Genomic DNA, 27,224 nt, shown 5'->3' on the forward strand with positions numbered 1-27,224 from the left:
TCATAAAATGAAAAATGAGAATTTTATTCAAAAATATTAATAAGATACAAAACCACACATTAAAAAATATTGAAATAAAAAACATGAGATCATAAAAAAAAAAGAATATTCAAACTTAACTAAAAAAATTGCAGATTTTTATCAATTAAGTCAAAGTTTAGTTATATGCAGGGTATCTGCTACATTTTAGATTTTTAAATTCATGACTTTTTATGACTTTCCACGAATTTTTCATGAGTTAACAAAGTTACTATTATCTCTGACAAGAACACAACAATAAATTTAAAAAAGCATTACAATAACTTAGGTATAACCAAACTTCGACCATGACTTTCCAAGATTTTTTTAAAAAACTAGTTAAAATCATGACAGATTTTGTTCAATACCAAAATTTATAACTTTCCAGGTGCGCAGATACCCCATATACGTTAAAACATAGGTGGTTTCAAAATTTTTTTCTGATCTCATCTTTTATCTTTCAGGCCATTGTACTACAACACTTATAGTGCAACCTTCAATTATTTGAAGTAAGAGAGAAACATAATTAAAATCCTCCAGCTTCTCCGCCCACTTTCATAAATACCATGTAAGTAACATTTCCTTTCAGCAGAAATGGTTAACACTAACCAATAGTAGGATAAAAAGGAAAAATAACTCCTAAAAATGAAATAGCTGATTTGATAAACTAGACTAGTCTTTCTTATAATGAAGGTCTTACGTACTAAATCATTAAATAAGAGTACTAAATCATTAAGTAAGTGATACATTGTTATAACTTAAAAGATCTAAGTTATTACTTTAAGTTGCAAAATTTATTAAATAAAAAAGATTTGAGTAAAATACATTTTGCAATGTAAAATTCATACAGTAAAATGTATTTAAAAAAATGATCAAATTTCCCTTTTGAAAAGAAAATTTTTGAATTTACGGAAAAAATTAGCAAAACATCATTAAATTATTATAGGAACTACTCAGATATCTTACATCCTAAAAACTCAAATTTTGTGGAAGCATTGGAAAACAATGTTAATTACTTTAGCAAGAGCTAATTTCTCATTTAAAATGAAGATTTACAGGGATAATTAATTACTATTTCTTTTGCACATAGAAATAGCATAAAATAAGATTTCGCAAAACACTCAACCATAGTTAACATTATCAATCATACAATAAAAAGAAAATCTACTGTATAGGTACATATATTTACAACTTTGCTAGCTACAGATGGTGGGGAGAACCTGCTCATTAATTGCATAGCACCTATGAACATTACATAGCAGAACATTTTACATAGCTTTTTTTTTTTTTTACATGACTACCTGAAAATAATCATTCCTTAGATTTCTCTCTATTGAATGCAAGAATTTCATAGTTGCAGTTGATTATTAAATCTTTTTAGTGTAATTTAGCAGTTTCATTAAATAATTCTTATTTCTTAAATCATGTTTAATGTGTTATGAAAATAAAGTAAATAAATAACTACATAGCTGCCAACATAGATAGGAAAAAAATCCAGTAGATTTTATGAAAGAATATAAATTTCATGATAAATGCTGCATAATGTACTAAATATTTTACAAGTAGGGAGTTTCAGAGATTTTTATAGTCATCAAAATAGAAAAACTGCAATATTTTATAGTTATGATTGGCTTTAAACATACTTGAAATGTTATGTTTTACGTTTACTCATAATTTTGAATATTAATAAGCATTTCATTTATCAAACATAGTTAAAAGATTTTTTTTAAATTAATTTAAAAAGAATACTGCGAGTAAAAATAAACTGAACATTTTAGAAAAAAAAAAGCTTTGAACTGATTTCTAGAATGTATTAGTAATACTTTTTAACTATTCAAGCAAGTAATAATCTGCACAAAAAATTAATTTCAAAAGGGATTTTTTTAAGGAAACTTACTCAATTTTAGGAAATCGTCTAAAATGTACAAAAACCAGGAGAATTTTAAATAAACCAGTAGACCAGAAGAAACTGGGAAAATCCAGTAGTCTACTGGAAAATCTAGTACAGTTGGTAGCTATGTAACTATAACCATAGTAACCCTTATTCCTGATGCCAGTATATCTAAAGTAAAAAAGTTAAGGGGTCTTCATACCGACTGCCAAGACCTGTTGCAACAACCAGAGATTGCTGTCTTTCTGGCTAAGAGAATTGGATGCTCAATCATTTATATTTCTGTTCTTAAAGAGCGGTGAAAAGATTATAACATTTACATCTTTCAGAACATAGTAACTTATTTTTATAAAAAATTATTAGGTAATATTTGATATATAATTTTGATACACCCATTAAAAACGTTTTTATTATAAATATGCATTTTAAATGTTCTATTTTCAATAAAGCTTTGTTATAAATTTTTTTTAAATGTAATACATAAAATATAAAAATTTAAAATATATGTTGATTGGTATTTACAAAGAAACAGTGTTGTTATCTTTATAAATTTCATTTTATTTACTAAAATAAATTTTTAAATTAGAATTAATCTCATTGGGTCATCTATTTTTGTGCGTTAATTATGAAAAATACATTGACACTTTTTAAAATTCTCTAATTGTATTTTGAATATCTAAATGTCTGCACTCGGTTTGCCTTGAAACTGTGGGGCTGTAGATTGTGCACTGCCTGCTTCTTCTGGTAGTTACTGCCAAATACGAATCTTCAATGGCAACTTTCCATCATCTTGGAATCATTGCCAAAGACTTACATTCCAGATAATTTTATCATCCATATACAACCTCTACGCCATAACAGAATCTTTGTTCTCTGCCTTTTATACCCCTCTCTTACACTCTCCTTACTATCAGCGTCATCTCGATAAATTTGCATATTATAATAGGAGAAATTTTTACCTTAGAGTTGAATTTTTGTGTGAATTGGACATGATTTTAATTCTCTGCTATGCTATAGGCTTCATGTACTTAGTATTGGGAATTGAGACACTACAATTTATCTTGCCGGAATTTTGACTAGGAGTGTCATGGAATATAACTACCCGGTCATGTGATGCCCTGTTAAAAACGACTATGCCATTCAGCAGGAAGAGGCAAAGCATATTTAAAACATAATTTGTAAACAATTTTACACATAAGTAAGGCATAAGTGAAAAACACAGACTCAATCTCATAAAAATTGAATTGAATAAAGGGTTATTAAAAGACTTTTAAAATCATATGAAGGTTCTGCAAATGCAGGGAATTCTGTAGTGTAAAAAAAAAACCATATTGAGGTATATGGAAATAAAATCTTCTATATAAAATGTAAAGTTGCAAATCTAGTATATTAATAATTCTCTAAATATTGCACATAAGGATGCTTTGAATAAAATATTTTTCCTAACAAGACTTTCGATAAAATAATTTCTGTATTTTTCTCTTAACTTTTTTCAACTAAATTATTTGAAATACCATTCATGAATTCTTTTTTTTTAATAAAATAAAAATGCATGCTTTATATGAAAAAAAAAATCTATTAAGAGAAAACAAAATACACTTAAAATTCAAAATTTCAATGAAAAGATTAGTTCATAAAGCAATAAAAATGCGAGCATGAAATTAAAAAATAAATAAATAACTTATTAAAAATTACTGATACAATATTTTATAGAAATGTGACACAATTTATGAGAGATCGAATTATGTAATTAAATAATATAAATATAAAATATAATAGAATAAAATATAAAAAATATAATCTAAATATGAAAAAAAAATAATAAAATGAACTATAAAACAAAAACGAGATATAGAATAAAAGTGTGTTTGCTCTTATGGGGTTGCTCAGGTGGAGCTAGCCAGGAAACGGGTCTGTTGTCAAAATACGGACAGAAGGCAACTAAGAAGAAAAATCCTGTTTTGCCTCACTGCTGAATACGGTATGAAGCCTCTTTCACAAATGGATTTTTTTTCTTTATTCAAATATTATTTCAAAATCTGAATGCAACCATTATTGATTTACATGGGGAAAAAGTCCCAGCAAGTTTCGAAAAAGCTTTGATAGATTTTCTTGAATGATTATTTAATGAATTTTTGTGAGGAAAATAAGAAGTAAAAAAAAAAAAAAAAAAAAAATACATATATCAGAGCTGCATTTGAGTAAAAAAAGAGCTGCATCTAAATTATAGGAAAAATTCCGAAACATGAATTTTTTTTTTTTTTTTCCACAGGCGTCCCTGAAAAAAAATCCAAAATACGAGTTTATAGCTGCCAACATGGATAGGAAAAAAATCCAGTAGATTTTACGAAATAATATAAATTTCATGATAATTGTTGCAAAATATACTAAACATTTTACACATAGGAAATTTTAGGGATTTTTTGAGGCATCAAAATAGAAAAACTGCAATATGATTATTCACCAGATATGATTTCACATTAAATGAACTTGAAATTTTATACATTGTGATTATTCATAATTTTGAATAGTAATAGGCATTTAATTCATCAAAGTTAACTGAATTTTATAAACGAGGTTCGTTTCATTATGTATTAGTGACACTCATTTAAAATATTCAAGCAAGCAATAATCTGCAAAAAAAAAAATCTATTTCAATAGGGATTTTTCTAAAATGTACAAAAACTAGGAGAATTTTTACCAAACCAGTAGAACTGGCAAAATCCAGTAGTCTACTGGAAAATTCAGTAGATTTGGCAGCTATGTGAGTTGAATAATATTAAAACAAAATTGGCCCCCGAAAAATATTTTCAGCGTGTAAGAAGGCGAAAAATTTACGAAGCTTGCACAATAGATAGTTTAAGATTATTTGCTAGATGAGAAACATCTACTACGCTGTCTACCATTTCTTGAACGGCGACTACAGACGGAAAGTCTGCGGCTGCTTTCTTTGTACTTACTACTAAAGTTTTGAGAGAGTCACATAGGCTATTTGAATTTTGCATAACTTGCGTCTTGAGCTCGGAGTTACTTAAGTTGCGGTGCACAGTATCACCAATGTAGACAAGTTTGTGCGCACCTATAATAATAAACTTGCTATGTCCTACGAATACTTTGGGAGGTTGGTTATTCTTAATAGTCATTAGAAAGGCATCAATGGCTTTAGTTAAATGCGTGATATGTGTTTCTAGCTGCACACTGTAAAATGACAATAACTGCACATCCTTCGGATCTAGGGGAGAGACTTTATCTAGGACCACCTCTGTGTGGCTGACAACGAGAACCTCAGACTGTTTGACAAGCTCATCAAAATTCTGAGACATCTCCTTGGATAGGGTCGCTTTTATGGATTCGTTTTCCTTCTCCACAGTTTCTTTGGATTCCAGATTTACGTAATCATATTCATTGAAATATTCTCCGCTTAACTGAGACTTCAGGGCGTTGTTTTGAGGAGTTGGCGGTAGAGGCCTTTGTTGCAATTTGGTGCCTGGCTTTGCAGAAATGGGTGGCTTGGCTTTTATGTTGGGTTTAGGTGCTACAGGTGGTTTAGATTTCTCACAAGTACTTTGTTCACTTTTAAACAAAAGTGTAGAATTTCCCTGAATGAGAGAAGTGACTTGTCGGACATCTTCAACGAGGTTTCGAGCGCAGGAGACCAGCATGTCCAGCTCGTCTGGAGTGTATGATTCCTCTGAATAGGAAAGATTCGATGCAATCCATCCTTTATCATCCAATGCTTGAACACAAGTTTTTATGGTTGTGCAAGATTCTTTGATTGGGCTCACCAGTTTATTTAATTTGAAGCAAAGAGACTTATCAGCAGCGTGGGCAGAATTTGCTAAAGCACCCTGGAAAAAATTGAACAAATCTACTATAGAGCTTTGGAGTTTGTGACAGGTGACTTGGATCTCGGGTAATTTATTATTCATGTTTTCATATTTTCGCCAAGTTGTACTCACAAAGCTGAAAAGCTTCGAAATCGAGCTTTGAACTTCTTGATGATGTTTCATGAGGAGTTCCACAGCCGATTCACGATCCAATAGCATTTCTGCACATTCTGGAACGATGCTTACAAATTCTTTCTCTTCAGAAGGTTTATTTGCAGCGACAGTAATCTGACAACAAGAATCAACAACATCTGTCTTGGGTACAGGGCACGTGTCTCGCATTGCTTGAGGTGGTATGTCGTATACACCATCAAGGACAACTGGGGTTTTCATTTGTTTTGGGTCAATTATTTGTGCAGGCATATTATTTGACGGTACATCATAGGTCTCTTGTGATAAAGAACTTTGATGAGGCAAACGGAGCACAGGTTGCGGCTCAGGGGGAATATCGTACACGTCATTCGGATGCTGCTCCAGACTGGATCTGTTTGATCCTCCACCCACACTTGAAAGCGACAAAGTCTCTATACTGGAATGACTCCCAGAGGGTGACCGGAAAGACGAGCTGCCCGATGTCGAGTTGCTGGAGCGACTGAATGCCCTCCCATCATACAATGATGGGCTGTTTTTACAAAGAGAAGGGGGAACATCATAATTGTCGGATATAGTTATAATATGAGAAGGTTGCAAATCTTTATCTGAAGGCTTGGGAACATCGTAAGTGCTAATTTGATCCGAGATTGGATCGTTTGCTACAACAGGTTCGTTAGCAGAAACAGGCACATTTGTTTTGGGTGAATCATAAACAGTCGGAATGGGTGGTGGTCTTACATTATGAGGCCTTGGTTCATCATATGCTTCATTTAAAATTGGTTTTGAGCTCAGAGGAATGTCGTAGCTTCCTAGAAAAAGCAAATAAGTAATTTATTAGAATATAATGAAATCCTAACAATGAGTTGAAGATAACAAGTGTTCATCATTTGTTATCACTGACTAAAAAAAATTCAAAACATAAAATTTGTTTAGACCCCTGTAGCAGAATTTTTTCGAGCTATCTGCAACAAAACTCTCTATTACTAATATCTTTCTGCAAGATACTTGTAATAATAACAAACATATATGTTACTAATTTAAAATAACAAAAGCGCTGTGTTTCGGATTAAAAACTATGGAGAAATCAATAGCAATAACTGCCAAAACTTCAATAGAATTATTGCCTTAAAAAGTAAATACTCCAATGGATGATTCAAATTTTCCATATTGTTTGAAATATATCGGGATACTAAAAATCCACGTGAAAATCAATATCAATAACTGCCAAAAATACAATCGAAGCATTACATCACTTTACGATACTATCGTCGGAAATTGAGCACGCCAAAAAGTGATTATCTAAATGTAGAATTCAAATATTACGTGTAAATTTCTGTAGAAAAGAAAAGTATTTTTTTTTTTTCAAAAGAAAAATCTTTCTGCAAGAACTCTGTAACGTTCTGTCGCCGTGATTCTGTAACGGGGGTTTTGACAAAAGAAACAATACAAAATTAAGGTTGATTTTTGAAAAACATTTTAAATTAAGCCAGTAAAGAAAGAAGTTTTTAACGGACGAGTTGTCTAGTTTCAACATTAATACTTAAGAAACATATATTTAAAAATTTAAAGAAACGAAATTAAACTATTATAAAATTATATTAAAATTATAATAAAATTACTGCAATAAATATTTAGAAAGACAAGTTTAAAAAAAAAAAATTATGGGTAACATAAGCTGAAGGATAATAACCTGAAGGAAATTAATGGTACAAGATTTTTTTCTAAGATGGTTTTCTTCATGATATATATATATATATATATATATATATATATATATATATATATATATATATATATATATATATATATATATATATATATATATGCAGAGTGTGACTTGCCTTGTGTTTTATATCAAACTACCATATTTTCCTTTGAGTAGAGGGTTTGCTTTTACCCCTTATAGTTCAAGGGACTGAAGGTCGAACAAAGAAAGTCAGAGACATTTGCTGATTTTCTAGGAGTCTTTATAAATGGATCCTTTCCATAGCAGAGTTTATATATATATATATATATATATATATATATATATATATATATATATATATATTTAACAAACACATAACATAAAATAGTATTAACATAAAATTAACAAAAGGCAAAAACATTTTCAAAGATTTTGCATGATCGTGCTAAAATATTAAGTTTCCGACAAAGAACTCTCTTACTTATATTAGCCACCATAAAAACAATTTATGCACAGTTTAAAATACATTCAAAATTGAGTTGCTAATTCTATTTTTTAAATTAATAGTTACTTTATTAAAAAAATTTTTAAAAATTAGTTTTAATTCAAAATTACAGTAAAACTTAAAAAAGCTATTAGATGTATTTTTTTGATTTATATAAAGGTTATTTATAAAAAGTATATTCAAGAAAAACATTAACAAGATTAATATTATTGATCATACTTAATTTATAAAGCTATGTAAAGAATTAAGTTAATAATTAACTCAATTCATATTATTAATGTAAATTAGAGAATGGTCCCTATTAAATTTGTAGCTTAGTTCAGTACTTCTTTAACGAAATGATTAAAAAAATTTTTAATAATTTTGAAATGTCAGTACAGTGTGTATTGAAGTTAAACATTTTTGTCAGAAGTAAATTATTATATGATCCATACATTGATAATAGTTAACAAATCTGAGTTTATTAAATTTTTTGTTTCAAATGTTTTTAAATCTAACCGTTAAGAGTAAAATGGAATGACAAACACTGTGTTTGCTAAATGTTAAAATAGTGAATTCATTTTATACCTTTTACCTACTGAGTTTTTTCATTGAACAACTTACGAGCACTGAAAATTTTAAAAATAATAATACAATAACAAAGAGTAACAATTAAAAAAAGTAATAAACTAATAAAGAACAAAAAAAAGCTTAAAACATTTTATGCAATTTGTGGTCAGTTCCTCAAGTAAAATATCCTAACATTAAAAATCTGAATTATTTCATCTTTATTAAATTAAATGAATAAAAGGGCAATTTTGAGGTGATGGAAGCTCTTTGATTGTTGACTGCTCTGGACCCACACGAAAATACATAATTAGTCGAGTGCAATGATTATGGTAGAGACATATAAATAGAACAGAGCAAGAACGTCATTAGCTCGACAGTGACAAAAAAGATTCACAATCACAACGCTTGAATACGCCATCAGGAGAGAAGACGGTTTGCATGTCTTAACCCATCCCTCTCCTTCGTTGTGTAGGAATGTGCTACAATATTTCCCCCATACCTAATATTTTTCGTATTTAATTGCCAAAACCATTTTTCTAAATTTCTACGACGCTTTCTTTTAGAACTATGTTCAATGTAGTTTTCAGTTCTATATAGTTTCTTACCTTAAAAGTTTTTCATTTATTTGAAAATAAAGACAGAAACTAACGTACTTCCTTCTTCTATGACTCTCTAATGGTGAAAGCATGCGAAATGTTGCCATGGGAAGATAATTCTGTTCTATGCCACCTGTAGCCTATTTCGATTGCCAATAGTGTTTCACCAGCAAGAAAAATAAAAAATTTTTAAAGAAAAAAAAATTGGCAATGTAGATAGTCTCCACAATCAGCGAAAATTCGAGAAATTTATTGGTTCGATTTCAGAAGGCGGAAGCCTGAAATCGAGAATCTCTACGCAATTCAAGACGAAAATTGTCATGTTAAAGAAAAAAAGTCTCGTTTTGGAAAAGGGAAAATTCAGCACTGTTAAGGGCTTTTAAAAAATGCTACACACACTGAATAAATACTAACTACAATTATAATCTTAAAAGATAATACTTATATTTTGTTTCATTGAAATCAATGAGTTCAAATTGTAATAAATCCAAAAAGACATTAAATGGGCTTTATGGGACATGTATAAACTTACATGAAAGTGATAGTCATAAAATTTTGTAAAATAATATATAAATTACATGAATTGTTTAAAGCTTTTATATTCTTGAATTAAAATAGCATTTTTGAAAAATTATAGGGGATGTTTTAAAAAATAATTGTTTATATAAATTAAAAATAAAATTTGGTGACATCAACAGAGGTAACTGACCTGAAGGGCTGTAGCGTGGAATTGGAGTCTTTTCGGTTAATTTCGTTCCAGGAGGAACATCGTATAAGTAAACACCGCCAATCTTTTGTGGGGTAATAACCTTAAAAAGAAACAAAACATTACTATAAAATAAAAGCAGCTTTGGTTAGCATCCCTACAAAATAAAATGTTATCAACTAAAACACATTTTTTTAAAACCATTACAGCTGTAATTAATTTGAAGAAACACTTTTAAATGCCCAGAAAATTTCTGAAACCTTTCAGAAATTTTCCCAAGCATTTTTACTATTTGGCAAATTTTGCTAGAATGTTTACGCATTTTCTCTTTGAAGTAACATTTACTATATTTGTATTTACTTTATTAGTGTTCACTTTTTAAATTCAACAAATAAAGATATTTTAAAAATAGTTTTAGCAAATTATAATATAAATAAATAAAGTAGCTCGGTAAGTTCAGTAAGCTCTTTATTTTCAATTTTTAATTATTTTTCTTAAAATCTTTAACTACTGAAACTATATTTTCATTGTAAAGCACGATTCTCAGAATACATGATTTACGTCTATCCAGTTTTCGACGAGAATTGCTGATTAGACCATAAATTATTTGTTATTTGATTCATGAGAGAGTAAAAAATTGTGTTCATCTCAGTTGCGAATAATTTCTATCCTATTTTTTGTTTATATTTATTTATTAAATCATTCATTATTTATAGACTAAAATAAATCAATTAATAGCCTTTTGTGTATAAATATTACTAGACTAGAGGGTTCACAGTGGTTAGTGCTCCACAATGTGGTCAGTTTCGCACACAGGCAGCTTTTATTCCTCAGAGAAACTGGTACCCATTGATCTGAAGCTGGATGGGCATCAAAGCCGCCATTGGATCTTCACAATACTTTAATGCTTTACCCATTCACCAATCGCAGCTGATTGACTAAATAATTTAATATAAAGTCAAGTAATATACTGGAGAAAAAATTAATATATTGCAACATTGAAAATATTAGCAACAAAATATTTTTTGCAATTTAAATTAACGAATTACATACTTTCTTATAACTCAGTCTCAGAGAGCCGTGGTGGCTCAGAGGATAGAGCGTTCACCTTCTAATGAGGTGAACCGGGTTCGAATCCCAGCAATGACTGGTCGATAGGAATTCCGCATCCGGCTTGCACCAACTACAGTGCTGATGTAAAATATCATCAGTGATAGACAGATCATGGGTTAGAGTCCCCTTGCCATAAGGCTAACTGTGAGAGGTTTTCCTCTCCACGTAATGTGAATGTGGGTTAATTCCATCAAAAAGTTCTCCACAAAGGTGAATTTCTCCCAATACTGATCCAGGAGTTCCCTTGTCTTCCGGATTGGGTTGAACATAAGTAGTCGTAAACCCAAAATTGGGTAGGCTGTTCAACAACAGTTATAAAATAAAATTGGGTCTCAGAATTTCATTCAGCAAAATGCGAATTTCACCCTCCCAAAAATATAAATTAGCAGCAGTTATCAATGAATTGATTGCTCAATCAAACAACAAAATTGGTCAAATATAATTATTACAAACAGGAAATGTAATTTATCCATATTATCTTACAATTACCATTTAAAGAAGTTATTTTTTGCTTTTTAAAACTATTCTTTCCTTCAAATAGTCCTCATTACTAAGAGCAGAAGTTCTTTAATATTTAGTAAAACATGACTTCTTATTTCAAAGTTTCTCTTTTTTTTTTTAATCGTCATTGACTGATTTTGCCTCAATGCTTATTCAATTCTACGTTTAAAGAAAGCTGTTTTATGTAATGACGCATAAAACAGCACATGTTTTGAAATACATTGGAAGAGTTCAGGGTGCGTAGCCAAAATTTTTAACAAGAAATAAGCACCTTTTAAGTACTATATACATTAACAAAATACAAAATAATTTTCAAAGACTTAAAAGGATCATGATAACTAGTTTCTCACAAAGAATTTTCTTGATTATATTAGCCATTATAAAATAATCAACAGATTTTTTGGTTCAATATCAGAGGGTGGAAAATGAAGACTGAAATTGAGAATATCTTGCAAAATGCAGCAGAGTTGCACATGAGAGTGCAAGAATCTCACTGAACTCAGCTCAGTAGACGGCAACTAGCAAGTATTTCCTCAAACATGAAAAATGATTGGCGATTTCATATGCTAAGGACCGACGGAGCATCGCAATTGATTGTGAAATGTTGAATAGAACAATGTGAAAAGCACGCTTTTACATAATGCATTGCGAAAATCGACATTCCCCTTTCGAAAATCTCATTTTGGAAAAGCGAAAATTATGCACATTTAAAAAACGAAAATAAGCAACTTCAAGCACTTCTTAAAAATGCTATGCACCATGGAGTTTAATGAAAGGGCTCAATGGTTATGAAGATCTATGGCCCAGACTAAAGATCTCTCTGAAGTAAAGGTGTGCTGACCCACCTTTTCATGAATGCTGTGAAAAATCAGCTTTAGAAATGCTTAGTTGTTTATTAAGTTTTTCTTATGAATTTTGTGTCAGGTACTACTAAATCCAACCACTCTATAGATATAAATAGGAGAACATATTTCATTTCCCTTTTAGCAGTCAACTTTTAATATTTGAATAAATAAATTTGGTGTTTAAATTGTAATGCTGAATGCTAACAGTATAACAAAAATACCTTATTGGGATTTGATGCCCAGCTTCTACGCAGAGAAAGTGAATTATCTGTGCCAAGTCCTGTTGAGTCATACATGCCAGGTAGTAACCTGAGTCGATTTCCAGGCACAATCCCCTGCCTTCCACGTAGGGAACACAGCCACCATCCTTCCAAGCTGTTGGTGTTCTGTTCTAAGACGGTGAGGATATCACCTTTTCGGAATGCAAGCTCATCTGGAGCTTCAGCCACATTGTCATAAAGAGCTTTTGCAAGACAGTTCTGGAAAAGAATAACAAAACAATGTGAAATTATTATAAAAAATACAAAATTAATATAAATAAAAATAAAACAAAATAAAATCAACAAAAAAGTTGTGATCGCCTTATTACGATCACTGGTTACCCATTGATCAAGTACTTTTTTTTCTGGATTGACTCAGTTAAACGCCACAACATTTCAAATCATGGGTTGCGACAACTGTCTCAATTCATGGTTATTGTCGGATTTGTATTCATATTCTGCATATGTACGTGTTTTAAGACGTCACAAAATACTTTTCATTCTTCAACATTCATATTTATATTGAAATCACTGTCAAGCCAGTCATTAAATGTTAATTACAAAAAGAATATAAAAATACATTAAATTATAATTATATAAAAACATTAAAAATGCCTGCTAGTGAAAATGAAAAGAAAAACAGCAGGGGTCGCCGTAGCAATGTATGCACACTGTTTACTATTACTCTTGAACACAGTTGAAAAGTGTGTGGACTCCATCAAATCCAAAACAAGACCCATTTTGTCAATGGGTAATAAATGATGAGAAAAAAATCCCTCTTTTTGTCTGCTTTAAAAGTATTAAGGAGACGTACTATGATACTGAATAAAAAATACTTCCAAAGTCAAAATACTACAAGTGGATCATTCCTCAGAGAGGGCAAATTTACGGCATGCATGCCACTAGGTAGCACATGGCAGGTACTTCGGTGACACACAACAGGTTCAATATAAATTACTTATACCCACAATTATTAAAAACAATATTAACAACGTTAGCACTTGAAAAGTACTAGACACAAATCCCGTTGTAGCGAAAATTTCAATGTAACGAATATTTTCCGAATACCCATAGAAACAGTGAATTTAAAATACCAATATTACGAAATTGGTAATCCGATTTAACGAGGGTGAAAAATAAGCAACTATTCTCATTTTCTCTCAGGATGAAAACAATTTTCCATTCTTCAAAAGTAGACAATAATCTCAGAAATTCAAATATTTTTTGCATCTTCAAAATAAAAAGTTTCAGATATGAATGGGACATGTCAAAAAAAAAAAAAAAAAAAAAAAAAAAAAAAAAAGACCCAACCCATGATTATGTTTGAAGAAGTAAAAATACACTTTCCAAAAGAGTGATTTCCAGTTCAATTGTTTGAAAATGTGCATCATTTGGAGTAATTTCTACTGCTTCCAAATCATTTGGAAAGAAAAAAATTTCATGGATTACGTAATTTCTAATAGGTTAGTGACAGGGTTGGGTTTTTGCCTTCAAAAACTGGTTTTTGACATGACAGTGGTAAAAACCGTGTTTTTACCTGTAAAAACCATCAAAAACCTACTGTTTTCTTCAATTTATGGCATATAGCGGACAATATATTATTTTCACATAATTGCCTTATAAATGAATGACCTACATGTAATCTTATAGAGGGATATACATTCATACAGAAATATTGTAATATACTTATTGAAAATAGTGATAACTACTTACTTTTATCAACATTATAGCTTGATTTGCAAAGGATTCAAAATTTTGTACTTCTTAATTGTTAGAAATAAACAAACAAACAAAAATGCTTGGAACTATTAATAAATTCAAGAACTAAAAAGAAGAATTTAAAATTTGGCATTTCTTAAATATTTGAAATAAGTTAAACAAAACTTTCAAAACTTGTAACTTCTAACAAACTCTAAGTCAAGAATGACTTGACATTCTTCAGTAATGTAATATACCAAACAAAATGATGCTTGGAAATGTTGAACATTTTGTTTAGTATCCTAATATATAACTTCAAATAGTATGTTTTGTTATAATCATGTTGGGAAAATGCAAGAATCTGTTCTTAAATATCTTTTAACAACTTTTTTTCTAATTTTACTGCCCAAAAATGAATTAATTTTAAATTATAAGCAGTTAAACTCAAATAAAAATACAGTTTTACCAAAACTATGGGTTTCTGACACGACGGTAAAAACCATGGTATAAACCGATAAAAACAGTTATGTGTCAAAAACTTGCCAACCCTGGTTAGTGATAATAAATCCATTGTTCTTTTCAATTTAATTGTTTTTGTGAGCTTTTAAAATATTGTTATTTTCTACAAGTAGACAATATAGATCAAAATTTTCTACAATAGAACTCCATGTTTTTTAATAGCTCGAACATAAATATTTACTCTTAGTAATATTAGTTCTTTTGCTTACCAGATTATGAAGTCACATGAAATTAATTAAAAACAGCTTTAAGAATATTCTGTTCTCATTAAATATTTACTTCAGCTTTTCAGCCGCATCAAAAATTTTAACACATTTCCAAAATAATTTTTCTTTTCTTCTTAAGAACTGCTTGCAGGCGAAATTACTTTTTGGAATCTGATTGGTACAATTTGCACTTCCATCAATTAGGGTGCGTAGCCAAATCTCGCAACAAAAAATAAGCACCTTTAAGAACTCAAAAAACATTTCTAAGCACTATATACATTAACAAAATGCAAAATAATTTTCAAAGACTTTACATGATCATGATAAAATAACTAGTTTCTGACAAAGAACTCTTTTCTTGATTATATTAGGCGTTATAAAATGTTCGAGAGATTTTTCGGTTCGATATCACGGGGGGAAGGGGGGGGAATGAAGCCTCACATTGAGAATATCTTGCAAAACGCAGCAGAGTTGTACATGAGAAGACAATAATTTCACCGAACCCAGCTCAGCAGACGCACATGGGCGCCCCTAAGGGAGGGCCAAAGGCACCCCCCCCTAGAAAATATATGCTTAATGAAACATACGTGTATTTGATTAATCATGTATAATTAAAAGTGAAATTAATTTAAATTAATTAGTTATTCAGCTAATTAAGTTAAAAATATTTAAATAGATAAAATTTCCTTTCATTAATTTTTTAATTTATTAAGCTATTTGTTGTTTCCCTTCATGAGCCCCCCCCCTAAATTCAAACATATGGGCGCCCCTGTAGACGCACATACCGACTCGCAAGTATTTCATCAAACATGTAAAATGATTGGCGCTTTCATACGCTATGGACCGACGGTACGCCGAAATGAATTGTGAAAATGCTGAATAGAACAATGTGAAAGGCAAGCTTTTGCATAATACGTTGTGAAAATCGACGTGGTAAAGAAAAAAAAATCTCATTTTTGAAAAGGGAAAATTCAGCACTTTTTAAAAACAGTCAATAAAAAAAGCACCTTTAAAGGGTTTCAAATAACGAAAATGGAAAATAAGCACCTTTTAAAAACGCTACGCACCATGATCAATGTATTCCAGAACCGAGCAGAAATTTTTGTTTCACTTCGTAAAGAAAAAAAAAAATAAATAAATAAAGAGAGAAAGAAAAAAAAAAAGATATGAAATCAAATATTTTAATTTTATTTTTTACAACAAACCAAATATTTATGGGGAACGGTGAACATGCTGCATGGAATAAAATTTGAGAGAACTTTCTTTTATATGTCCACAGGATGGAAGTGTGTACAAATTTTTAACATAACTGCCGAATTTTCGAATGAAATTCGATCAGAAAAATAATTTTCGGAACTTACGGATTTAACTGTGTGATTTAGTTTTTCACGACTTGAGTACATTACATAATGATGCAAACAAGGAATTGCTAAGAAAATGACGAGTTTTGCTAATAAAATAAAAGTACTATTTTCCCCATAACAATGAAAATGAATGATCTGTGTTTTTTTTTTTTTTTTTTTGAATGGTTGATTATTGACATTTTGGAAGTTTAAATCAGGAGGCCTGAAAAATCCAGAAGTCAATTGGATTTTCCAGTAGAATTTTCAGATGTATAGAATCAGTGGCGCAGTTTCAATGCATGTTCGAGGGAGGCTATTGGTTATACCCTTCTGTTGTTGTTGTTATCGGCCATTAAAGCAGATCGGATGCCATTTTTTTCCAGTGGCGCCATCTATGGCCAAGCATTCGACTTCTGCCATACCTGTTTATAGGGCAAACACATTCATGCATCGATTCATTCATCCACAGACCGTAATTTTGACCTGAACAAAAGAACGATCCATCTCCAATTTAGTACCCTTAGAGGTATAATTTGTTATGGGAACATGGAGAACTTAATGACTCGACAGATTTAACGTGCACTAGTCACCATTCACAATACGGGGAGTTTTCAGCCGGCTGGATGCGAGCTCCCGTTCTTACGAATGTGAGTCCAGTGTTCTGCCAACCTGGCTATCCCGGTCTCTCTCTCTAAATATATATATATTCTATAAGTTTAAACTGCAAAAAACTGAATAATGAAAACTTTCTTATATTCACATGCTACTTATTGTACAGTGGTTAGTTAATCAAGTAATATAAATAATTACGGAGGGGGTTTTGTCCCCCAAACTCTCCCCAAAACTACGCCACTGTATAGAATCCTAATTTCCAAAACAGAAGTTTCCAAGGTGGAAAGAAATGATAAAATAGGAAGGGGAAAAAAAGGATAGTTTTTTTTAAAAGAGCGCTCCAAAAATATGGAGTGCGACCACTTAACTAGACCACTTTGCAAGCCATGTTATCTTAAGTACTTTCATGCCGAAGACAAACCCTTCACGAATTTCCGTTCTGGCTGGAACTTTTAAGACGTTATTTTTTCTTTGTTGAAACAACCAAAAGAACTTTTCAAAACATTCGTTCTTTTTTGATGAAAAGAAATAGAGGGAAATTATTGGGTAACACTAATATGCAGATTAATTCAAGTCTTCCTACTTAACGTTAATTTCTATCATTAATGTTCGGTTCTCTATCAGTTGATTCGTTAATTGCATTTATTGACTTGATTTTTTAGATTCCATTTTACGGTATTTAGTTTTCTTATTAAATATAGCCTTATTATTCCGTTCACTGTGAGATAATATGAAACCAAGAATTCTCACATCGGGCAGGAATAGGGATGCGCATTTCCTTTGTGGGAGGATGTGTAGGAAATCATTTGGTAGCGGTTTTCTCCAAGGAAATGTTAAAAGCTTACTTCAATGAGAGACATTTTATTTTAAATTAAAAAATTGTTGTGTCACCTTCTTTTAGAAAAGCCTCCTCTTCCCTCGGTACATTGTTTTTAAAGTGATTGATTATTTTATCAACTAATGTGTTCTGTGTAGTAACTTAATTTTTCAGATAGCGAAAATAATTGAAGTAATATATGTTAATTTAAGCATACAATGAAGATGTTAATTTAAGCATACAGCGAAGATGTTAATTTAAGCATACAAAAAAAAAAAAAAAAAATCAACCGGAATAACTTTTGATCTAATGATTTTCACGTACTAAGTATCAATCTTAATGGTTTCTGAGAGTAACTTCAAAATATGCAAATTAATTAGTTTCAACTATTAATTAAGTTGCGAAATCAGAGAAAAAAACGCACTTTCTCTCAATAAACACATGTTCTTTTTGCATATTTGGATTCCTGATTCCTCCGCATCCGGCTTGCATCGAAACCACAGTGCTGACGTAAAATATCCTCAATGGTAGACGGATCATGGGTGGTTAGAGTCCCCTTGCCGTGAGGATAACCGAGAGAGGTTTTCGTGGCTTTTCTCTCCACGTAACGCAAAAGCGGGTTAGTTCCATCAAAAAGTCCTCCAAGAAGGCACATTTCTCTCAATACTTGCTCCAGAAGTTCCCTGGTCTACTGGATTGAGTTCAAAAGTTGCAAGGCTACGGAGTTGAACAGTAGTTGTCATAAACCCAAAATTGGGTCGTTTGTTAAACGCACAGTAGATACACTGCTCCCAAATCTTTCTGGAATATCGTGGAAAGAATATCAATCTTCCCGCAGCCCTATTATGCGGCCACTTTCTAAGTAAGTGAGCTGTTGATAATGGCTTCATCGTCTTCTTAAAAACATTCTTGACAAACAGCAATTCAATATGTCAAAATTTAACAAAAAATAACGCTTACGAACTTTAGAACACGTATTTAAAGCCATCCTAATTTGCATGTTCACAATGGCACCACCAGCGCCAAATTTGAAAAGACATCGTTTAGTTCTTATTAACAAGCTTACCAAATTTAGATTACCTAGCACAACTCCTTCTATGGTATTTTTTGTTTCCGTTAGTGTATATTTTAGTTATTACAGTGTAGTGCAGGGGTGGCGAACCTTTATTCCCCAACGTGCCATTTTTTCTAAAAAATTGTTTAATGAAATCACAGACGTGTCGTCAAATAATTTTGACTTCATGATTATAGGGAAAATAATAATACTAAATACTATCAACTCAAAACTCTTTATTTACATTGAAAAGAAAATACATTTTGCAATGTCTCAGTTATACGCGTAATTCAACTTAAAGTAGCATCAGTGGGACTTCTGTTATTGCAGATCAAATGACAAATAACTTATATTAGGTTGTAAGATATTAGTTTAAGCAGGACTGTTGATTTTTTTGCTAGTTATTTATTGTTAGCTTGTTTTTTATGGTTATTAATTGTTCTTTTAGCATTAATTGTTAATTTTTTTTATTAATAATTGTTTATTATTTTGTTTGCTTTTTGTGAATTTTAATTTAATTGTTACATATGCTTCATAGTGTGTGACATTTGTGTAATAACAATTCATAGTGCAATAACAATTATGATCGGTGGAGTGCCCAAAATATTGTGTCGCGTGCCATAAATGGCACGCGTGCCATTGGTTCGCCATCCCTGGTGTAGTGTTTCCCAAACTTATGACTTTTGTGTACCCTTTCTACATTTTTCGTAACGCTGTGTAACTAATAAAACTAACTGTAACTAATAAAAAAATGAATGTATTTTTTACTATAAAAAAGTGCACAAAAGCTACTGGTTGTTAATACCACTCATTATTAACGGTTAACTTTGCAAAAAATAGCCAATCGAAAAATACGTAATCGTAAATTTTCATGACTAGCTTTATTTTTAAATAAAAGTTTTCCCGCTAAACTGTTCCTGTACCCAGGGCCAGATTAAGCGTACGCGGGGCCCTAGGCCATTCAAATTTTTGGGCCCCTTAGATTAAATTTTTTTTCTTGTATATTTTTTATTTATTCAAATATAAAAGTATTTATACATCTTTTCCTTTAAGAAAGCATATTTAAAATAAAAATAAATAATAATAAATAAAATTTTACTTAATTTTATTAAATTAGAACGAAAAAATAATCATAACATTTTAAAAAAAATTTAAAAAATCATTGTTCTTCTTAATTTTTTAAAATTTATTTTCAAAAAATCCATTTTTAGGGGGCCCCTAATCATTAGAGGCCCCAGGCCATGGCCCAATGGGTAATCCAGCCCTGCCCGTACCCCTGGGGGTACGTGTACCACACTTTGGGTGTTATAGTGCAGGGGTGGCGAACCTTTATACACCAACGTGCCATTTTTTTCTAAAAAATTGTTTAATGAGGTCATAGACGTGCCGTCAAATAATTTTGACTTCTTGATTATTGGGAAATAATAATACTAAATACTATCAACTCAAAACTCGTTATTTACATTTAAAAATTTTTTTCTTGCAATGTCTCAGTTATACGCGTTATTCAACTTAAAGTAACATCAGTGTGACTTCTGTTGTTGCAGATTAGATGACAAGTAACTTAGATTAGGTTACAAGATGTTAGTTTAAGCAGGACTTTTCTGCTAGTTATTTATTGTTAGCTTGTTTTTTATGGTTATTAGTTGTTTTTTTAGCATTAATTGTTAATTTTTTTATTAATAATTGTTTATTATTTTGTGTGCTTTTGTGAATTTTAATTTAATTGTTACTTATGTTTCATAATGCAATAACATTTGCGTAATAACAATTCATAGTGTAATAACAAATGTGATCGGTGGCGTGCCCAAAATATTGTGTCGGGTGCCATAAATGGCACGCGTGCCATTGGTTCGCCATCCCTGTTATAGTGGGACGAAAGCAAAAAGTTTAAATTTTCTGAGATAGTGACGATAGTAGTATACGATTTATACGCTAGTTTTTCTAAAATTTAAAGTAAATAAGTAAAGTTTAATTTAATACTTGCATTATCGTGACTCTCGCATGCTACGACAATAAATCTTAAAAGAACCCGTTATTACGTATAGCGCAAAACGTTTTATCTGTAAAACTTCATTTTAGATTGTAATGCGTTATTTCAATTGATATCTTATAAGGCCGTACACGATGCTCCCGCTCGGAGAATGAAATCAAAAAAATTTTCCACGAGACATCTTCGATGTGGAGAGAAATCGATTCTATCATTGGCGTGGGTGTGAAGGATACATTTACTCTTCACTCTAAAGACGATGAGAGTTCATGACCTGCCTATAAAAAAACATCCGAATAATATCATTCTGAATAATAGAGCTCAATGAGATTTTAATTTTTAAAAAAATATTTTCTGTAGAACAAAACTAAGAACGAATGTATATATATATATATATATATATTTGCTTTCTTTTCGAGTTTTCTGCAGTCGTATTTAAAAGGATTATTGGAAAGAGTAAAGAAAATCTATTTACAAATTATATACATGGAGCAGAAGTTCCTGGACACCAATTCATTGTACCATATTCAAACTGCAAATGCGCGCTTTTTTCACATGTAGCATATAGTTATTTTTTCATGCTATGTGATCTACAATATCCCGACTTCTTTGTTAGAATTGACGCCAGAAGATGTAATCATACGATCGGATAAAGATGAATTAATATCTCAAAATATTTCGTAATTTGAATAAGTTTAGGCGTCATAAAGGCATTTTACTACGCACTATGGACTCATTTTATAAATAGATATTACATTTCTATTCAATTAAGGTTAATATATACAGCAAGAGCTTAGTTTATTATGTGTAAGAGATTATTTAATGTTCTCATCTGTTAGAAAGGCTAGCCTGCAATTAAAATTTAATTCTTTTTACGTTTAGTTTTAAAATTCTATTAAGTTATATATATATATATATATATATATATATATATATATATATATATATATATATATATATATATATATATATATATATATATATATATATATATATATATATATGAAAGGCTAGATAATCAAAGAGACTTTTTTTAAACAGCTTTAAGTTTAGCTGTTTAAAGACTGTTTTAAACAGCTTTTTAAGTTTATTTAAACAGCTTACGTTGGGCTATAGCATGGATTACAATGATGAGTTTCCATAGCAAGAATGTTGGGATCTGGCCATGAAAAAGCCAGGCATTTTCGATGGCTATTTAAACGGGGATTCTGAAAGGGGTTGTAAAATACCCTCTAGAATCGAAGGGCATTTTTGGGCAGTTCTAAAGACTATGAATACTACTGAAGAGCTTCAATATCTTTTACCTCTAAAGATAAATTGAGTCGGTGATATAGAAGAATTTTAGATTTACAAGTGACTTTCGGAAAGCGTATAGATATCCCTCTCGACGCGTGGTGCTCTGGATTGTTTCGTCAGTCACACCGATCATTCATCAGCTTGGATTTAATTACTTCAGAATCAACAGAACATAAATAACAGTGCCATATTTATAATTCTTTTCCCTTACTTTTTTTGTTGCTGTAAGAAAGTTTTATTTTTTAAGGTATTTTATAACTTCGAATTTGAAAAAATTAATAGATAATATTTTCAAAATAAAAAAAAAAGTACATCAAAACAAAATTTCTTTTTATGAAAAATTATGTTTTCATTTTATTTACTAATTGTACTGCTATGTTTTAATTTTATCGTTTCAAATGCTTACTTAGATATTATATTTAGACTTGCTATGCAGATAGTGTTTTCAGCGAAAAACAAAACAAGTTCAATTGAAGTGTTAATCAGATTTTCATGCTTTTTATTCTAAATGTTTTACATGAGTTCTATTTGATGAAAGTGTTGTTAAATTTGATTTACAGTTGTTTTTTTCTGAAAATATTTTTAAACAATTTTGACCAGTTTATATTTATCTAACATATCGTCTTTATTTTTTTAATAGTATTTATATTGATGATAAAAGATTTTATTAATTTTGATCTGTACTTTTGTTCTAATAATAATTTTGAAACATTTCAGTTACGTCAATAATTGACATTTGTTCAAATAGCAAAAATAATCTAATTTAAATGTATTAATTTTCTTTCTTACCTCTAATATTTCTTTGGAAAATATTTATTTTTTATACATTGATCTAATTTTCATTGTTTAACAGATATGTTTATTTTTACAATTCGAAAACTTATTTACTATTATTTCTTGGTAGATTTTTCTATTCAATTAATTAGTTATTTTCATTGGCCAAAAAAAAAAAAAATGTTTTCCTCTCTATGCAACACAAATAAAGGCTAGCTCTATCAAAGAGGCCAACACGAAGGCTACTTTATTCCAATAATTGATCCAGGAGTTCCCTTGTCATCTGGGTTGGCTTCATAACTACAAGGCTACGGTCACTGATAGTCGTCAACTCAGAATTGGGTCAACGCCGGGTATAAAATAAACTAACATAAGATGAATATTTTTTTTTTATGTTACTAAAAAACGAAATTTCTTTACTAGTTTAGTTTTAAAGGTATATCTTTCTCTTCTTATTAAAATAAATCTTTTTTTAATGGAACTTTAAGTTACACAGAGGCATACAAAATAATAAATAAATAATGGATTAGATTTTAATACAATTTAAAAGATAAAAAAGAGAGTAACAATTGATTTTGTAAGTCCTAACTATCGCTTTAACTCTTCCACTGAATACTAAGGATACACCATTTGAGAATCGCTGATTATTGATGATTATTCATTGGAGGTCAAAAACTAAAATAAAAATTTCTTTTCCTCTCCATTTTTTCAAAAATTTTAAGACAAAACTACACAAATTTATGAAAGTTTTATTTTGAAGTTCTCAAAAAATTTTCATTTCTTTCAGCGATTTATAATTTTTTTTTTATTGTTTATAAAAAAAAAAAAAAAAAAAAAAAAAAAAAAAATTAACATTTATTTTTTAGTTTTATTTGCTGTAAAAACAGCTGAACATACTTAAATAATGGTGTAAGTAAATGAAATAGTTTAGTATAGCTGAAATATCATGGTTGAAATATCACATATCCCATAGATTACGCTTTAAGTGGTCACCATTTTTTAAAAGACAAAAATAAGAAACAAATTTCCCTGTATTTTCCCAGTTCGTAAAGAAAATATCAAAATTCCCTGTTATTTTAGGTGACTTTCTAATTCCCTGTATTTTCCAGGTTTTTCCTGTGGAGTGACAATCCTGTTATTATTTTTATTAAATTGTAAAACGGCAATGAACATTCAATAAAGAGCATACATTTATAAAACAAATTTAAACACTTTTCCCAGACCTCTTACAGTACACTACATTCTGTTATTCTTCGATAACTGAAGGGTTCACCACAAGATAAGCAATAGACTACATTCGTGGCTTTATGATGCTCTCTCACACGCATGTTAAAAAAAAAAAAAAAAAAAAACAACGCCTACGTACATGTTGAAGATGCCTTCCTTGACAAGCATCTGTTTTAATTTAACAAGAGTCTTTTTTTTCTTCTCTACTCTTTAGGCACAGAGCATAATAAATTCGTTCTATCCCCCCCCGAGTTGATTTTGGAGTCGTGCCCATAGCATCTTGTTCGCGGCATGAATGGTGTTTTTAATATAAATGTTAACAACAACAATCACGAACTCTTGACCTCCTCTACTTCCGGATAGAAAGTATACAACTGCCTACTACAGCTTATTCGGCGAGGCGATATTTTTCAAAAGATACAGTCAAACCCCGATACAGTGAGCATGGTTTATAGTGAACTCCTGGATACAGAGAACAAAATGTTCGCTCCCGTGCCTTACTATACACATACAGTACAGAACCCGTTATCCGGGAATCAGAAAACCGGGAAACCAAAAAACCGGAACAAAATTCGATAAATTTTCCCGCCATTTTTTAAAAAAAAATTCTTTTTTTTTTCCTCATAAGATCTTAGGATTTTTCTTTTTTTTTTTCAAAAGATGTTTACCTTACCATCATTTTGGAAATAATCATTCATCGTTTTTCTCTTTTTAAAATTATTTCTAAATATTTTTTTTTTTTTTTAGTTGGGTTTAACAATAAAAAAACGGCTTTTTGTAACGATTCAGAAAACCGAAAAATCAGTTATCCGGAATAGCGGTGGTCCCGATCGTTCCGGATAATCGGTTCCCTACTGTATAATATTATTTTTTGTGGATATAGTGAACCAAAAGAAGAGATGAAATGGGATATTATGAACTTTTTTCTGTCTTCAACCGATTTTTCTTCTTCATTTTTTGGTAATTTCTACATAAAATACATATATACCGATTTTTAAAACCATTCATTGAGTGGAATGTAGCCATAAGCATATTTTCTTGTTTGCTTCTTCTATCTCAGTTTTCTGTCTTCAACCGATTTTTCTTCTTCATTTTTTGGTAATTTCTACATAAAATACATATATACCGATTTTTAAAACCATCTATTGAGTGGAATGTAGCCATAAGCATATTTTCTTGTTTGCTTCTTCTATCTCAGTTTTCTGTCTTCAACCGATTTTTCTTCTTCATTTTTTGGTAATTTCTACATAAAATACATATATACCGATTTTTAAAACCATCTATTGAGTGGAATGTAGCCATAAGCATATTTTCTTGTTTGCTTCTTCTATCTCAGTTTTCTGTCTTCAACCGATTTTTCTTCTTCATTTTTTGGTAATTTCTACATAAAATACATATATACCGATTTTTAAAACCATCTATTGAGTGGAATGTAGCCATAAGCATATTTTCTTGTTTGCTTCTTCTATCTCAGTTTTCTGTCTTCAACCGATTTTTCTTCTTCATTTTTTGGTAATTTCTACATAAAATACATATATACCGATTTTTAAAACCATCTATTGAGTGGAATGTAGCCATAAGCATATTTTCTTGTTTGCTTCTTCTATCTCAGTTTTCTGTCTTCAACCGATTTTTCTTCTTCATTTTTTGGTAATTTCTACATAAAATACATATATACCGATTTTTAAAACCATCTATTGAGTGGAATGTAGCCATAAGCATATTTTCTTGTTTGCTTCTTCTATCTCAGTTTTCTGTCTTCAACCGATTTTTCTTCTTCATTTTTTGGTAATTTCTACATAAAATACATATATACCGATTTTTAAAACCATCTATTGAGTGGAATGTAGCCATAAGCATATTTTCTTGTTTGCTTCTTCTATCTCAGTTTTCTGTCTTCAACCGATTTTTCTTCTTCATTTTTTGGTAATTTCTACATAAAATACATATATACCGATTTTTAAAACCATCTATTGAGTGGAATGTAGCCATAAGCATATTTTCTTGTTTGCTTCTTCTATCTCAGTTTTCTGTCTTCAACCGATTTTTCTTCTTCATTTTTTGGTAATTTCTACATAAAATACATATATACCGATTTTTAAAACCATCTATTGAGTGGAATGTAGCCATAAGCATATTTTCTTGTTTGCTTCTTCTATCTCAGTTTTCTGTCTTCAACCGATTTTTCTTCTTCATTTTTTGGTAATTTCTACATAAAATACATATATACCGATTTTTAAAACCATCTATTGAGTGGAATGTAGCCATAAGCATATTTTCTTGTTTGCTTCTTCTATCTCAGTTTTCTGTCTTCAACCGATTTTTCTTCTTCATTTTTTGGTAATTTCTACATAAAATACATATATACCGATTTTTAAAACCATCTATTGAGTGGAATGTAGCCATAAGCATATTTTCTTGTTTGCTTCTTCTATCTCAGTTTTCTGTCTTCAACCGATTTTTCTTCTTCATTTTTTGGTAATTTCTACATAAAATACATATATACCGATTTTTAAAACCATCTATTGAGTGGAATGTAGCCATAAGCATATTTTCTTGTTTGCTTCTTCTATCTCAGTTTTCTGTCTTCAACCGATTTTTCTTCTTCATTTTTTGGTAATTTCTACATAAAATACATATATACCGATTTTTAAAACCATCTATTGAGTGGAATGTAGCCATAAGCATATTTTCTTGTTTGCTTCTTCTATCTCAGTTTTCTGTCTTCAACCGATTTTTCTTCTTCATTTTTTGGTAATTTCTACATAAAATACATATATACCGATTTTTAAAACCATCTATTGAGTGGAATGTAGCCATAAGCATATTTTCTTGTTTGCTTCTTCTATCTCAGTTTTCTGTCTTCAACCGATTTTTCTTCTTCATTTTTTGGTAATTTCTACATAAAATACATATATACCGATTTTTAAAACCATCTATTGAGTGGAATGTAGCCACAAGCATTTTTTCTTGTTTGCTTCTTCTATCTCAGTTTCCCATCCCTACATTTTTCGTAAGCAAAACTAAGAGTCATAAA

The 27,224-nt window shown here is 30.4% G+C and overlaps 1 protein-coding gene across 1 annotated transcript in view; it reads right to left on the bottom strand.

Annotated features, from left to right (window-relative positions):
- Nucleotides 1–4,016: 4,016 nt before the first annotated feature.
- p130CAS (Serine_rich_CAS and FAT-like_CAS_C domain-containing protein p130CAS) overlaps nt 4,017–27,224 on the bottom strand; it is a 61,407-nt gene continuing 38,199 nt past the window's right edge. The window contains exons 3-5 of the mRNA XM_016071973.4: nt 12,613–12,870; nt 9,936–10,035; nt 4,017–6,698 (exon numbers count right to left, since the gene is read on the bottom strand). Of these exons, the coding sequence (XP_015927459.1) occupies nt 4,744–6,698; nt 9,936–10,035; nt 12,613–12,870 (2,313 nt within the window). The 3' untranslated portion in view covers nt 4,017–4,743. The remainder of the gene's footprint in view (nt 6,699–9,935; nt 10,036–12,612; nt 12,871–27,224) is intronic.

Source organism: Parasteatoda tepidariorum, chromosome 1, assembly GCF_982258835.1.
Source record: "Parasteatoda tepidariorum strain Cologne lab strain chromosome 1, Ptep-v5.0, whole genome shotgun sequence".
Taxonomy (NCBI): Eukaryota; Metazoa; Arthropoda; class Arachnida; order Araneae; family Theridiidae; genus Parasteatoda; species Parasteatoda tepidariorum.